An 11705-nucleotide genomic window follows, 5' to 3' on the forward strand; every position below is an offset into this window, starting at 1 on the left:
TCAGCAGGACATCTTTCTTAGTGGACAGCCTGGGAAGGAACCAAGACCCCCGACGTCCGTCATCAGAAGCTCAAGTCTTCTCCGAGTGTCTGTGTTTAGTCACAGCATTGGCTGGGCAGATGACATTGGCGTGCAAGCTTCTCAGCGGGCAGAGGCTGGCATGTCCATCAGGAGAGAGATGAGCTGAGTCTGGTCCAGAGTCACCCTGGAGGCTGTCCCACCAGTGTCCCTGACGGGGCTGCTCATCCAAGGGGCAGATCTACGTGCTTCATTGATGATTGTGCAATGAGTGATCCTATTGATTTCCCCATCTAGGAATCATTCTTGTTTTCTTTCTTTCCCCCACCCCACACCCAACCCAATAGCAAGTCTTGACACCCCACATCTAAAATTGATCCTGAATCTCCTCTAGGCCCGTGCAGGCCACCACCTTCTCACACCTGGACCACTCAGCCTTCTCACCGTGCTCCCGCCCTTGCCGCCCTCTGATCCACCTCCATCTCCTCCTGAAAATTCTCCCTGGACTTCAAACTGCTCTTAGAAGAAAATCCAACCTACTTACATGGCTACAGAGCTCTGCATTTCCAGCTCCCACCTTATTTCGTACCACTTAATACGCTCTCCCTCAATATGATTTGTGTGTTCTGGCCTCCTTTCAGACCCCCCTTTCCCACCTCATGGCCTTGCACTTGCTGTTCCTTGTGGTTTTTGCAGAACCAGCTTCTTTTGATTTCGGATTGAATGCTACATCCTCAGAGATGCTTTCCTTGACTACCCTAAGGGAATGTTTCCCAGTTTCTCTGTGTCACAGCACCCTTTTATCTCCCTTGTAGTATTTATCATAAGCTGTAAATACCTTGCTTATTTACCTGTTTATATGTTAATTGGTTATCTCACTTGATATATTGTAAGCACCATGAATGCAAGGTACTCTCCCTTTTCTTGTGTTGTTCACTAGGGTATCTCTCGATTAGTGTTTAATACATTTCTGCTGAATGAATGAATGAATAAATGAATGAATGGATTGAATCCTCCTAGCAGCACAATGAATAGACCAGGCACTGTATGCTCACTTTACAGATGTCAAAACTGAAGCTTAGAGAGATGGATTCTTGCCCTATAGTCACATAGACCGGAAGTAGCGTAGCCAGGCCCTAGGTTATGGACTCTTCCCGCTGGACTATTTCACCTTGAGGGGAAATAGACTCTGGGTTGGGAACCCAGCTTGGCTGATTCATAGGCTAATTCCACAACATGGGACCAGATGGCAGAGATTCCAAAGTTCCTATCTCTAAAGAGGTGGCTGTATGTGGCTAAGGATTACAATCAGTTCCGAATTCCAGGCTGCATTGAGGCATCACACACACCTACTAAATACCCAATGATCACAAGAAAAGTGCAGTGACTGCTTGAGGAAGAAAATCAAACCCACAGGCCTGAGAGCTGGCCCGATCTCCCAGGGTCCTCTTCAGAGCTGTTCTAATTTAGGCCTGATGGAATGGGAAAGATGTTGTTTCTAGTTCCTTTAGTTTCATGTGGCCTAATTTGGCAGATTTTTGCCATTTCTGAGGTCTCAAATACTGACTGAGATCGGACCTTGATTATTGTTATCATTTAAAATACTGCCTTGGCCATTGGTAAAGAGCTGACAACAGGGTACCATTTCTTTGATTCCGGGAGGAAAGTTCCTGGTGAGGGAGGCTGGTGACATAAAAAGCCCTGGATCAAAAGCCAGAAGGGCAGTGATGTGGGTGGGAAGGGCCTGGATTTCCCAGCCAGCAGACACTCTGTCCCTCGCTGGCCCTCAGCTGCCACCTTTGTGAGGAAAGATTTGGGTCTGTTGGTGGCCTGAGAGGCAGAGGGTGGATCTGACCCCGGCTCTGTCACTAATGTGCAGCATGGAATCTGGTCAAGGCCCTTTCCTCTCTGGGTCTTGGTTTATCACTGGTCCAAGGAAAGGTTTGGAGGGGCTAATTCCTGAGTCCTCTTCCAGCTCTGATATTTGCTCTTTCTGTGGCTTTTTTCAGGAAACATTTGCTCCCCACTAGGACTGGGTTTCCTTATCTTCCAGCCCTCAGAAGTCAGCATGAAATCAACATGGCTACCTTAAAATAATTCAACAAAGAGCATCTTAGTCCCAAAGGCCTGGGTTTCTCAGGGACACCCGGGGAGCCAGGTGTGCACTCCTGCCACTCTCCTAGCCCTAGATACTAGGTACACATTCCAATGACAGGTACTCACTCCAGTGAAGGAGGCTCTTCAAGAGGGCCGAGGTCATGGGGAGTATGAATACTGGGCATTGACCCCCAAGTTCATTGTATTCTCCTGGCCTTGACCCATTATGTGAAAAGACAAGGTTTAGGAAAATCAGATATGTTCCAATGTCTTCTGAGTGTTTACTCTGGGGCAGGCTTTAGCTCAACACTTTGTATACATTGCTTTGTTTGACCTCGACCTGTGAGATAGATATTATGATCCTCATTCTACAGAGGAGGACGTTGAAACACGGAGCTAAAGTGACTTGTCCAAAGTTATACAGCTAGAAAGACCAGGATTGAGCCTGGCACTCTTTTTTTTTTCAGATTTTATTTATTTATTTATTTATGGCTGCATTGGGCCTTCCGTTGCTGTGCGTGGGCTTTCTCTAGTTGCAGCGAGTAGGGGCTCCTCTTTGTTGCGGTGCGAGGGCTTCTCATTGCGGTGGCTTCTCTTGTTGTGGAGCATAGGCCCTAGGTGTGCAGGTTTCAGTGGTTGAGGCACGTGGGCTTCGGTAGTTGTGGCACGTGGGCTTCAGTAGTTGTGGCTCATGGGCTCTAGAGCACAGCCTCAGTAGTTGTGGCGCACGGGCTTAGTTGCTCCTTGAGCCAGGCACTCTTTACTGCTGCACTAATGTCTCTCCTAATAAGAATAGCAATAAAAATTAAAGTTGAGGAAGTTGTGGAAATCACTCTGGACCTGAGGACTAAAAAAGTGGCTATGAATCCTAGTTCTTCCATTTATTAGTTTGGTGACCTTGGGCAAGTCATTTGAATTCTTTAAGCAATAGTTTACTGACCTATAAAGTGGGGATAATCACTCCTACCTCACAGTATGAGATTAAAAGGGATAATGTGTGTGAAGTGTTTTGCATGGATGTCTGGCATATAATAAGTGCTCAGTAAATATTAGTCACTATTTTTATTATTACACTACTACTACTAATACCACCACCACCTTCTCTCCAGAGTGGTTGCAAAGCTCAAACAAGACAATGACTGGGAAAGCTTTGTGTGTTCTGCACCTGTCAGTAATCCCCTGTATTATAATTATAGCAACCTAAGGGAAAGCGTTATCTGTGAAGCTCTGACCCCGTTCCTCCTCTAGATGGTTCAAATTCTTTGCTCTGCAGCCAGTGCTGATGACTAGTGAGGGTTTGATTTGGTGCCCACTGCGAATGACGTCCTTCAGTGGATCTCCAAGAACTGCAGCAAATGCTTTTCTGAGCTTATTTTAGCATCAGAAGGACTTTGAAGCAGGATTTCAACATTTAGCTTCCTTGGGGAAGGCACTTTGCAGTTAATGTGAGTTTACAACTTAAAACTTTCTCTTCCTCATCATCTTGAGAAGAGATACCATGGAGGCAGATCCAGGATGTGGTTGGCAGACATATCCCCAGATCCAAATGAGTTCTATTGTGGGTTATTTCTGATTATTTAAGTAATATGTGCTTACTGCAAAAAAAAAAAAAAAAAAAAAAAAATTGAAAAATGTGAAAAAGTATGAAGGAGAAAAAAATGTAAATACCCATAATACAATCATTCAGAGACAGAGATTGTTAATGTTTTGGTATATCCCTTTTAGTCTTTTATTTTATGTATATATAAAATGTTATATTCATATTAATATATAGTTAATACTATATATAATTAATAAAATATTCATATTATATATAATTAATAATATATTCATGTATCATTTATACTATGTAAAACAATATATGAATATAGTAATATATGGATATATATTTGCATATTATTTTACATAATTGAGATCATAGTACAGATAACCATGTAATCTATTTTTTTTTTTTTTTTTTTTTTTTTTTTTTTGCTGTACGCGGGCCTCTCACTGTTGTGGCCTCTCCCGTTGCAGAGCACAGGCTCCGCACAGGCTCCGGACGCACAGGCTCAGCGGCCATGGCTCACGGGCCCAGCCGCTCCGTGGCATGTGGGATCTTCCCAGACCGGGGCACGAACCCGTGTCCCCTGCATCGGCAGGCGGACTCTCAACCACTGCGCCACCAGGGAAGCCCCTATATGGGCCTTTCAAATCAGCTTCTTTCACTCTGTAATACTCATTTAAGTTTCCTCCATGTCCTTTCATGGCTTGATAGCTCATTTCTTTTTAGTGCTGAATAATATTCCATTGTCTGGATGTACCACAGTTTATCCATTCACCTACTGAAGGGCATCTTGGCTGCTTCCAAGTTTGGGCAGTTATGAATAAAGCTGCTGTAAACATCCTCGTACAGGTTTCGGTATGAACATAAGTGTTCAACTCCATTGGGTAAATACCAAAGAAAACAATTGCTGGATCATATGTTTAGAGTATGTTCAGTTTTGGAAGAAACCACCAAAGTGTCTTCCAAAGTGGCTGCACCATTTTGCATCCCACCAGCAGTGAGTGAGAGTACCTCCCATTCCACATCCTCTCCTGTATTTAGTGTTGTCAAGAGTTTTGGATTTTGGCTGTTCTCAGAGGTGCATAACCTATTTTTTTCCACAATTTTACATTGCAAGCATTTCCTTCATGAATATCAGGGGTTTGTTTTTTTTTTTTTTAAATAAATTTATTTATTTATTTTTAGCTGTGTTGGGTCTTCGTTTCTGTGCGAGGGCTTTCTCCACTTGCGGCGAGCGGGGGCCACTCTTCATCGCGGTGTGCGGGCCTCTCACTGTCGCGGCCTCTCTTGTTGCAGAGCACAGCCTCCAGACGCGCAGGCTCAGTAGTTGTGGCTCACGGGCCCAGCCGCTCCGCGGCATGTGGGATCTTCCCAGACCAGGGCTCGAACCTGTATCCCCTGCATTGGCAGGCAGAGTCTCAATCACTGTGCCACCAGGGAAGCCCCCATGAATATCAGTTTTTATGGATGTATAGTGTTCCAACATAGGGAGGGCATAACAGCACAAAGTATTTAACCTCTCCTTACTGTTATCTGTTTATTTTTTTATGTTTTGGCTGAGCCACTTGGCTTGTGGGATCTTAGTTCCCAGATCAGGAATTGAACCCGGGCCCTCGGCAGTGAGAGCGTGGAGTCCTAATCACTGGACCGCCAGGGAATTCCCTGTTATCTGTTTAGATTTTTCTAATTTTCATTATTATCCATAACACTCTGATGAACATGTTCATACATAAAGCTTTATTTACATCTAATTGTTTATTTCTCTTGAATGGATTCTTTAAAGTGGAAATAACGAGTCAAAGGGTACAAACACTTTTAAGGCTTCCTGGAAAGGTTGTATCATTTTACATTCTCATCAGTTATGTGAGGCATTCCCTTGCCAGCAATAAGTATTACCAGTTTTAAAAAATTCTTGCCAAATCAATAGGTTAAAAAAATGGTAACTTATTGTCTCAGTTTGCAAATCTTTGATGACTTAAGTTGAATACACAGTGCTTTATGTGGCTTAGCCATTTGTATTTCTCTTTCTGTGACTCTGCTGAGCAGGCTTTGCTAATAGTGGCCCCAATAACTAAAGTTGTCTGCAGATGATGCCAAACCTTGCATCTGGCCACATCTTATAGGAGCCCAGGCTCTGGCAGGATTAGAAATAGTCCATGACACAGACGTAGAGAATGGACTTGAGGACGTGGGGAGGGGGAAGGGTAAGCTGGGACGAAGTGAGAGAGTGGCATGGACATATATACACTACCAAATGTAAAATAGATAGCTAGTGGGAAGCAGCCGCATAGCACAGGGAGATCAGCTCGGTGCTTTGTGACCACCTAGAGGGGTGGGATAGGGAGGGTGGGAGGGAGATGCAAGAGGGAGGGGATACAGGGATATATGTATACATATAGCTGATTCACTTTGTTATACAGCAGAAACTAACAGAACATTGTAAAGCAAATATACTCCAATAAAGATGTTAAAAAAAAAAAAAAAAGAAATAGTCCATGTCAGCACTGCTGTTTCAATGAAACCAGAAAGGGGAGAGTTTCTGTGTTTTATTGAAATCTGGAGATGAAGTTATTTTGCTGATTATATTATTATGCCTTCTTTCCTTACTCTCAAAGCTTCTCTTTTCTTAAATGCTGCTCTAGCAGGAGGGTTAAATTTGGTGTATACCTGTTCTTTCTTTGTGTTCACTGAGCTCCTACTATGTGCAAGGCATAGTAGCTACGTAAATGGCCTCTGGAGAAGAGCCTGGATTTTGGAGCTGGGCAGATGTTGGGCAAGTCCCTTAACCTCTCAGAGGCTCCGTTTCTCCTCCTTTCAAGTACAGGTGATAGTCCTACCTTTGGGGAATAAATGGGTTATGAATACAAAACTCCTGGAACGGTGTCTGCCACATCATAAGGCCTTGTTTAGCTCAACATACAATTCACTTCTCTGTATTTGCCACTGTGCTAGGTGCCAAAGATACAAAGAGGAATCAGCCCTCTCTGCCCACTGCTGTTCTGTGCCTTCTCACCACCCCCCATTAAGTCCAGAGGTCCCTGATGCCATGGATGGGTTGACAGCTCTCTTTAGAGCCCTGGGCCTTAGCTGCAATTCTGGAGCCACAGGAAAAGTACCAAATGACATTCTGTTACACAGAGAGTCATAGCTCTAATTTTTATTTTCTCTTTTCTTAAAATTATTTCATAAGCATTTTCCTTTTACAGCAGAGTTGTTAAGGGTGCCAGCTAGAGCCAGCCAGCCTCAGTTTGATTTCTGGCTCTATCATTTACTAAGTGACCTTGGGCAAGTTGCTTAACCTCCCTGTGGCCTAGTTTCCTTAGCTGTAAAATAGGGATAATAATAGTACCTACTTCCTGGGGTTGTTCTTAGGATTAAACAAAAGAATTAATGTGTAGCTCTTAGTATAATGTCTAGCATGTAGTAAGAGCTCAATGGTCGATTATTAATATTCACTATAATGTCTTCATAGCCACCCTTACAATGACTTTATATGATTAAATTGAAGAGATTTAATAACAACTTTCTCTGATTTGGGTATTTGGAGCATTTCCAATTTTTAAACACAAAAATAAAATATTATTCCTAAGAAACAAACAAACAAAAACGTTATCTTGCACTTTAGAGATAAAGGCAGAACAGGAAATGATTAAATGTTGAGTGGATCAACGTTAATACACTTAAATCACCTTTTCAAAAAATTCAATATTTTCTATACTTATTACAGGGTAATTAACTCATTTTAGAAGACATGGTGGGGGTGATCCCTGTCTGAGGCAGGGAGCTGGCCTGGATTACTTTGGCAAGGCCTTCTAGTTTTTTCTCTGTGATTCTTCAGGCAAAGAAGCTGCATCAGCTTTTCTCTCCTAGTGCCATTGAATCTCTGATATAGCACAGCTTAGGGCCAACCCAGCATTTTTCAGCTATCACTTGGGATATCTGGTAGGGTGACTGTCAGGCCATGTCACCTGATGGGGAAGTTGTTTCTGGTTGTGGTCCTTAGGCCAACAAGACTCAAAGTTAGCACTGGTATAAATGAAATGAGCCTCCACAGATCGGACAACTTCTGTGTGCCAGGCTCTGTAAAAACATTCTCTTCAGGCCTCAGCTCAACTAAGTGAGACAGAATTCATTGGTCCCATTTTATAGATGAGGAAACTGAGGCTCAGAGCGGTGAAAGGTTTCTTTCAAGGTCGCACAGCTGGCAGAATCATGACCCAGATCTGTCTGACGCTAAAGATACAAGCTCTTCCCAGGGCACCACAGGATCTCTTTTCAATTTAATGCAATTTAACCAGCGTGGGTCAATGCTCACACATATTACCCCTTGCTAAGCACTGAGAACAGAGAGAATAGCCTAACGGGAGAGACAGACACAGAAATCACAAGTTCTAGTATTCCCGCTGATGCAAGCCTGTGAGAAGTAATAAAATCACGTGGGCAGTTCTATTTATCCTGTTGTATGTATTTCTGAAAGCCATGCTTAATCCTTTTAGGAAGAGGCAGGGGAGAGATAGATTGATAGATCAGGGCTATAATCAATGAGCAAACAAACGGCAGTGGGAAAATGGGGAGGGGGAGATTAATTCCCACTCAGAGATCCAGAAGAGTCTCTTAGAGGATATGGTATTTGGGTTGGGGTTTGAAGGGCTAGAAAGATTCAGCAAAAGAATATGGGAAAGAGGCATGACCTGTCCCCTCCCTTCCCCAAGAAGTAAAAACAGAATCTTGATTTGTGCTTCCTAAATATTGGTCTGAAATCAGAATTCTGAATTCTGAATGGTTCTGAAACCAGAACCCATACACAGCCCTCCCAGTTTGTCCCCTCCCCTTACATATATACATGGACCTACCAAGACACACTCATAGGTACTCACAAATGCAAAGACACACAGAAAATACACATAAAATACACATCAGTACACATGCAAATACTTAAAACATACAATACGCAAAAACAGATACTAGCTCCCATACTCATAAGCTCATACAAATACACATAATACTCATACACACAGACTCACAAACATGTTTGTTTTCATTACACAAGCACAAAACTATCCTCTCCCCACCCACTCCTCATGCAGGTAAAGAAATGCATTTTTAATTCACATATACACGGGTTCGCATGCAAATCTCATCGCCCCGTTCTTGTTGGAGGCCAGTGACTAATGGGAAGCCATACACAAAGCGAGCATCACGCAGGGGAGGCCAGGGTTGGCGGTGGGGCTGGGATTAAGCCCTGTCAGATAACAAACGCGCCCTGCCCGGCTGCCACTAGAAGCTGCTGAGCCGAGGCTGCAGCGCCTGAGCGAACTCTGAATCCTGGGCGATGGTGCGAGGCTGCGCACCGGAATTCCAGCTTTACACAGGGTTGAGTGTCACCCAGGGTCAAGCTCTGCTATCAGACCCACCCCAAGAGGTAGGCGGCTTTGGGTAAACGCAGGGCTGCGGCATGGGTCTTGTCTTAACAGTACACTGAGTGTAGTAAGCATAAATGAGGGTTTACTGTGGGCCAGGCACTGCGTTAAGCCCTTTCAATTCATTACTTAATTCTCACATCAGCTCTGTAAGAGGGGGATGAGGGCGTTGGGGATGTTAGCTCTCTATCCACCCCTTTTTAGAGGTGAGAACACTGCGCTCAGGCCGCAAAACCACTCAGCGGGAAACTTGGAGCTGAGGTTCAACCCCATCCGATCCCACTCTCCCCAGCGTTTTAGGGTAAAGTGTGCATATGAGCCTGTCTCCCCCACGCAGGAAGCTTGCACCTCCGGCTCCTGACGGGTCTCTTAGAACCTCCGTCAGCCAGGCACAGCGCCTGGCCCACTGCAGGTGTCTGATGAGGGCGTGGGTCTTGGTTCGGTGAGGTCCTCAACAAGGACCTCAGTTTCCCCATCTCTGAAATGGGAATGCAGCGCAGACCTCGCAGGGCCGAGGCCAGGTGCTCTCGGGCAGTAGAGGGAATGCTGGGCTCCACATCCTCGCTGCAGCCGCCCTCACCCATCACTGGGGTTCCAGCTCCGTCTCCACCCGAGCCCGGGGGCGCCACCGGCGCCCCATTGTTCAAGAAGGCGGGGAAGCTCTCGAGAGCGGACTCCCCGCTCCGGGTCGCGCTCGCCGCCCAGTGGAGCAGACGACTTGGCCCGGCTTCTGCCGCGCGGGGCGCGTCCTTTGTCTGCTCCGTGGCGCCCGGTGCCCGAGGCCAGCGCCCCACTCCTTGGGCAGACAAAGCCGTGACTGCCGCTAGCCGGACCGGCTGGTGCTGTGCTCGCACCACCCTCTTCCCGCCTTAGCACCGCCCCCTTTCCTTGACGTCCTCTGATTGGCCCGCGGGGCCACAAAGAGGCCGGGAAGCGGGTGGGTCACGTGAGTTAGCGTGGTCTCCCATTGGTCGGGTCAGGCTGCCAATCGGGGAGGGCGGGCTGTCCTCGCACGGCCCGGTCTCTCCCTTCGCGCTGGGGCCCGCCCGCGGGGCCGGCCGCCTGTCAGAGGGAGGTGGCGATGGTGCGCCCGGTGGCGGTGGCGGCTGCGGCGGCTTCCCTGGTCCGAGTGCAGGGAGGAGAAGATGACTGACTGACCGACTGACTGAATGAATGAATGGCGAAGCCGAGCGCGCCATGAGGAGCCTGCCGAGCCTGGGCGGCCTCGCCCTGTTGTGCGCCGCCGCCGCCGCCGCCGCCGCCGCCGCCTCAGCAACCTCAGCGGGGAATGTCACCGGTGGCGGCGGGGCCGCGGGGCAGGTGGACGCGTCGCCGGGCCCGGGGCTGGGGGGCGAGCCCAGTCACCCTTTCTCTAAGGCCATGGCTCCCACGGCCCAGGCCCCGAGGACCGGACCCCCGCGCGCTACCGTCCGCCGACCCCTGGCTGCGTCCTCTTCAGCCCAGCCCCTGGCTACCACCCCTTCTCGGGCCAGGGCCGAACCCGCTCCGACCACCTTTCGGGCGCCGCTCGGCCCCTCGCCGATCACACCTCCTGCGGTGGAACGTACTCGGACCACCGGTCGGGCGACGACCAGACCCGCGCCGACCACCCTCTCGACGACCACTGGCCCAGCGCCGACCACCCCAGTAGCGACCACGGTGCCGGCGCCCACCACTCCCCCGATCCCGACCTCCATTCTCCCCGGCGGCGGCAGCAGCAGCAGCGTCCCGCCCACCCCACCTGCCACCGAGGCCCCCTCGCCGCCTCCCCCAGGTGAGTCTCAGCGCTTCCTCGCCCGCCGGACCCTCCCAGCGGCTGCCAGTGCCTTTCCCCAGCCCTGGCCTCTAGCGTTGGGCTCTTGGCTGGAATGGATCATTTCTTGCCCCAAAGGTTCCCCAGATTTCGACTCTCAAGGGGAGGTCCAAGCTCCAGCTAGCCTGCCCCCCAGCCCCCAATCTGGAAAGTCTTTTGTCCCCCCCTTGGGCTGTGCTTCCTCGGGAGGGGGGCGGCTGCTGCGTGGAAAGGCATTGCACCTCCTTCCAAACAGGACTCTCTGGCCTTTGTCAGACAGGCTGAATGGGCGCAAACTTTTGCGTTCGGTTCGCTCACCTTGCCTCTCCGCCTGGGTGATTTGGGGAAGTTTGAAAGCCAGCCCAGTACCTCCTGAAACCAACTGGTCAAAAACTGAGTCTAAGGGATTCCTCCTACAGCTCCACTTTCCTTGTTCATTTCTCCTTGTTTATATAAATATCAGATGTGCATGTGACAGGTGGAAAAGATATTGAGAGGATTTTGTTTACAAACAGTAGTACAGACCACTTGAGGCCAAAAAAAAGACATTGTAATCCATGTTTTCCCTGCAAATAAATAGATTCAGTAGGTCATTTGGGGCAGGTGTGTATCTAGGTTGAGCACATTTATAAATTAGGTTAAATCCCTTCCTTGCACCATTTTTTTTTTCCCTTCCTCAATTACAAGGTCAATATGTTTGGGGCTTCCCTGGTGGCGCAGTGGTTGAGAGTCCGCCTGCCGATGCAGGGGACACAGGTTCGTGCCCCGGTCCGGGAAGATCCCACGTGCCGCGGAGCGGCTGGGCCCGTGAGCCATGGCCGCTGAGCCTGCG

General features: G+C 48.0%; 1 protein-coding gene across 1 annotated transcript in view; it reads left to right on the forward strand.

The window, feature by feature from the left end:
- The first annotated feature begins 10131 nt into the window (after positions 1-10131).
- MEGF9 (multiple EGF like domains 9) overlaps positions 10132-11705 on the forward strand; it is a 78512-nt gene continuing 76938 nt past the window's right edge. The window contains exon 1 of the mRNA XM_007451494.1: positions 10132-10855. Coding sequence (XP_007451556.1) covers positions 10255-10855 — 601 coding nt within the window. The 5' untranslated portion in view covers positions 10132-10254. The remainder of the gene's footprint in view (positions 10856-11705) is intronic.

The sequence above is a fragment of the Lipotes vexillifer genome, unplaced genomic scaffold (genome assembly GCF_000442215.2).
Source record: "Lipotes vexillifer unplaced genomic scaffold, Lipotes_vexillifer_v1.1 scaffold588, whole genome shotgun sequence".
Classification (NCBI taxonomy): Eukaryota; Metazoa; Chordata; class Mammalia; order Artiodactyla; family Lipotidae; genus Lipotes; species Lipotes vexillifer.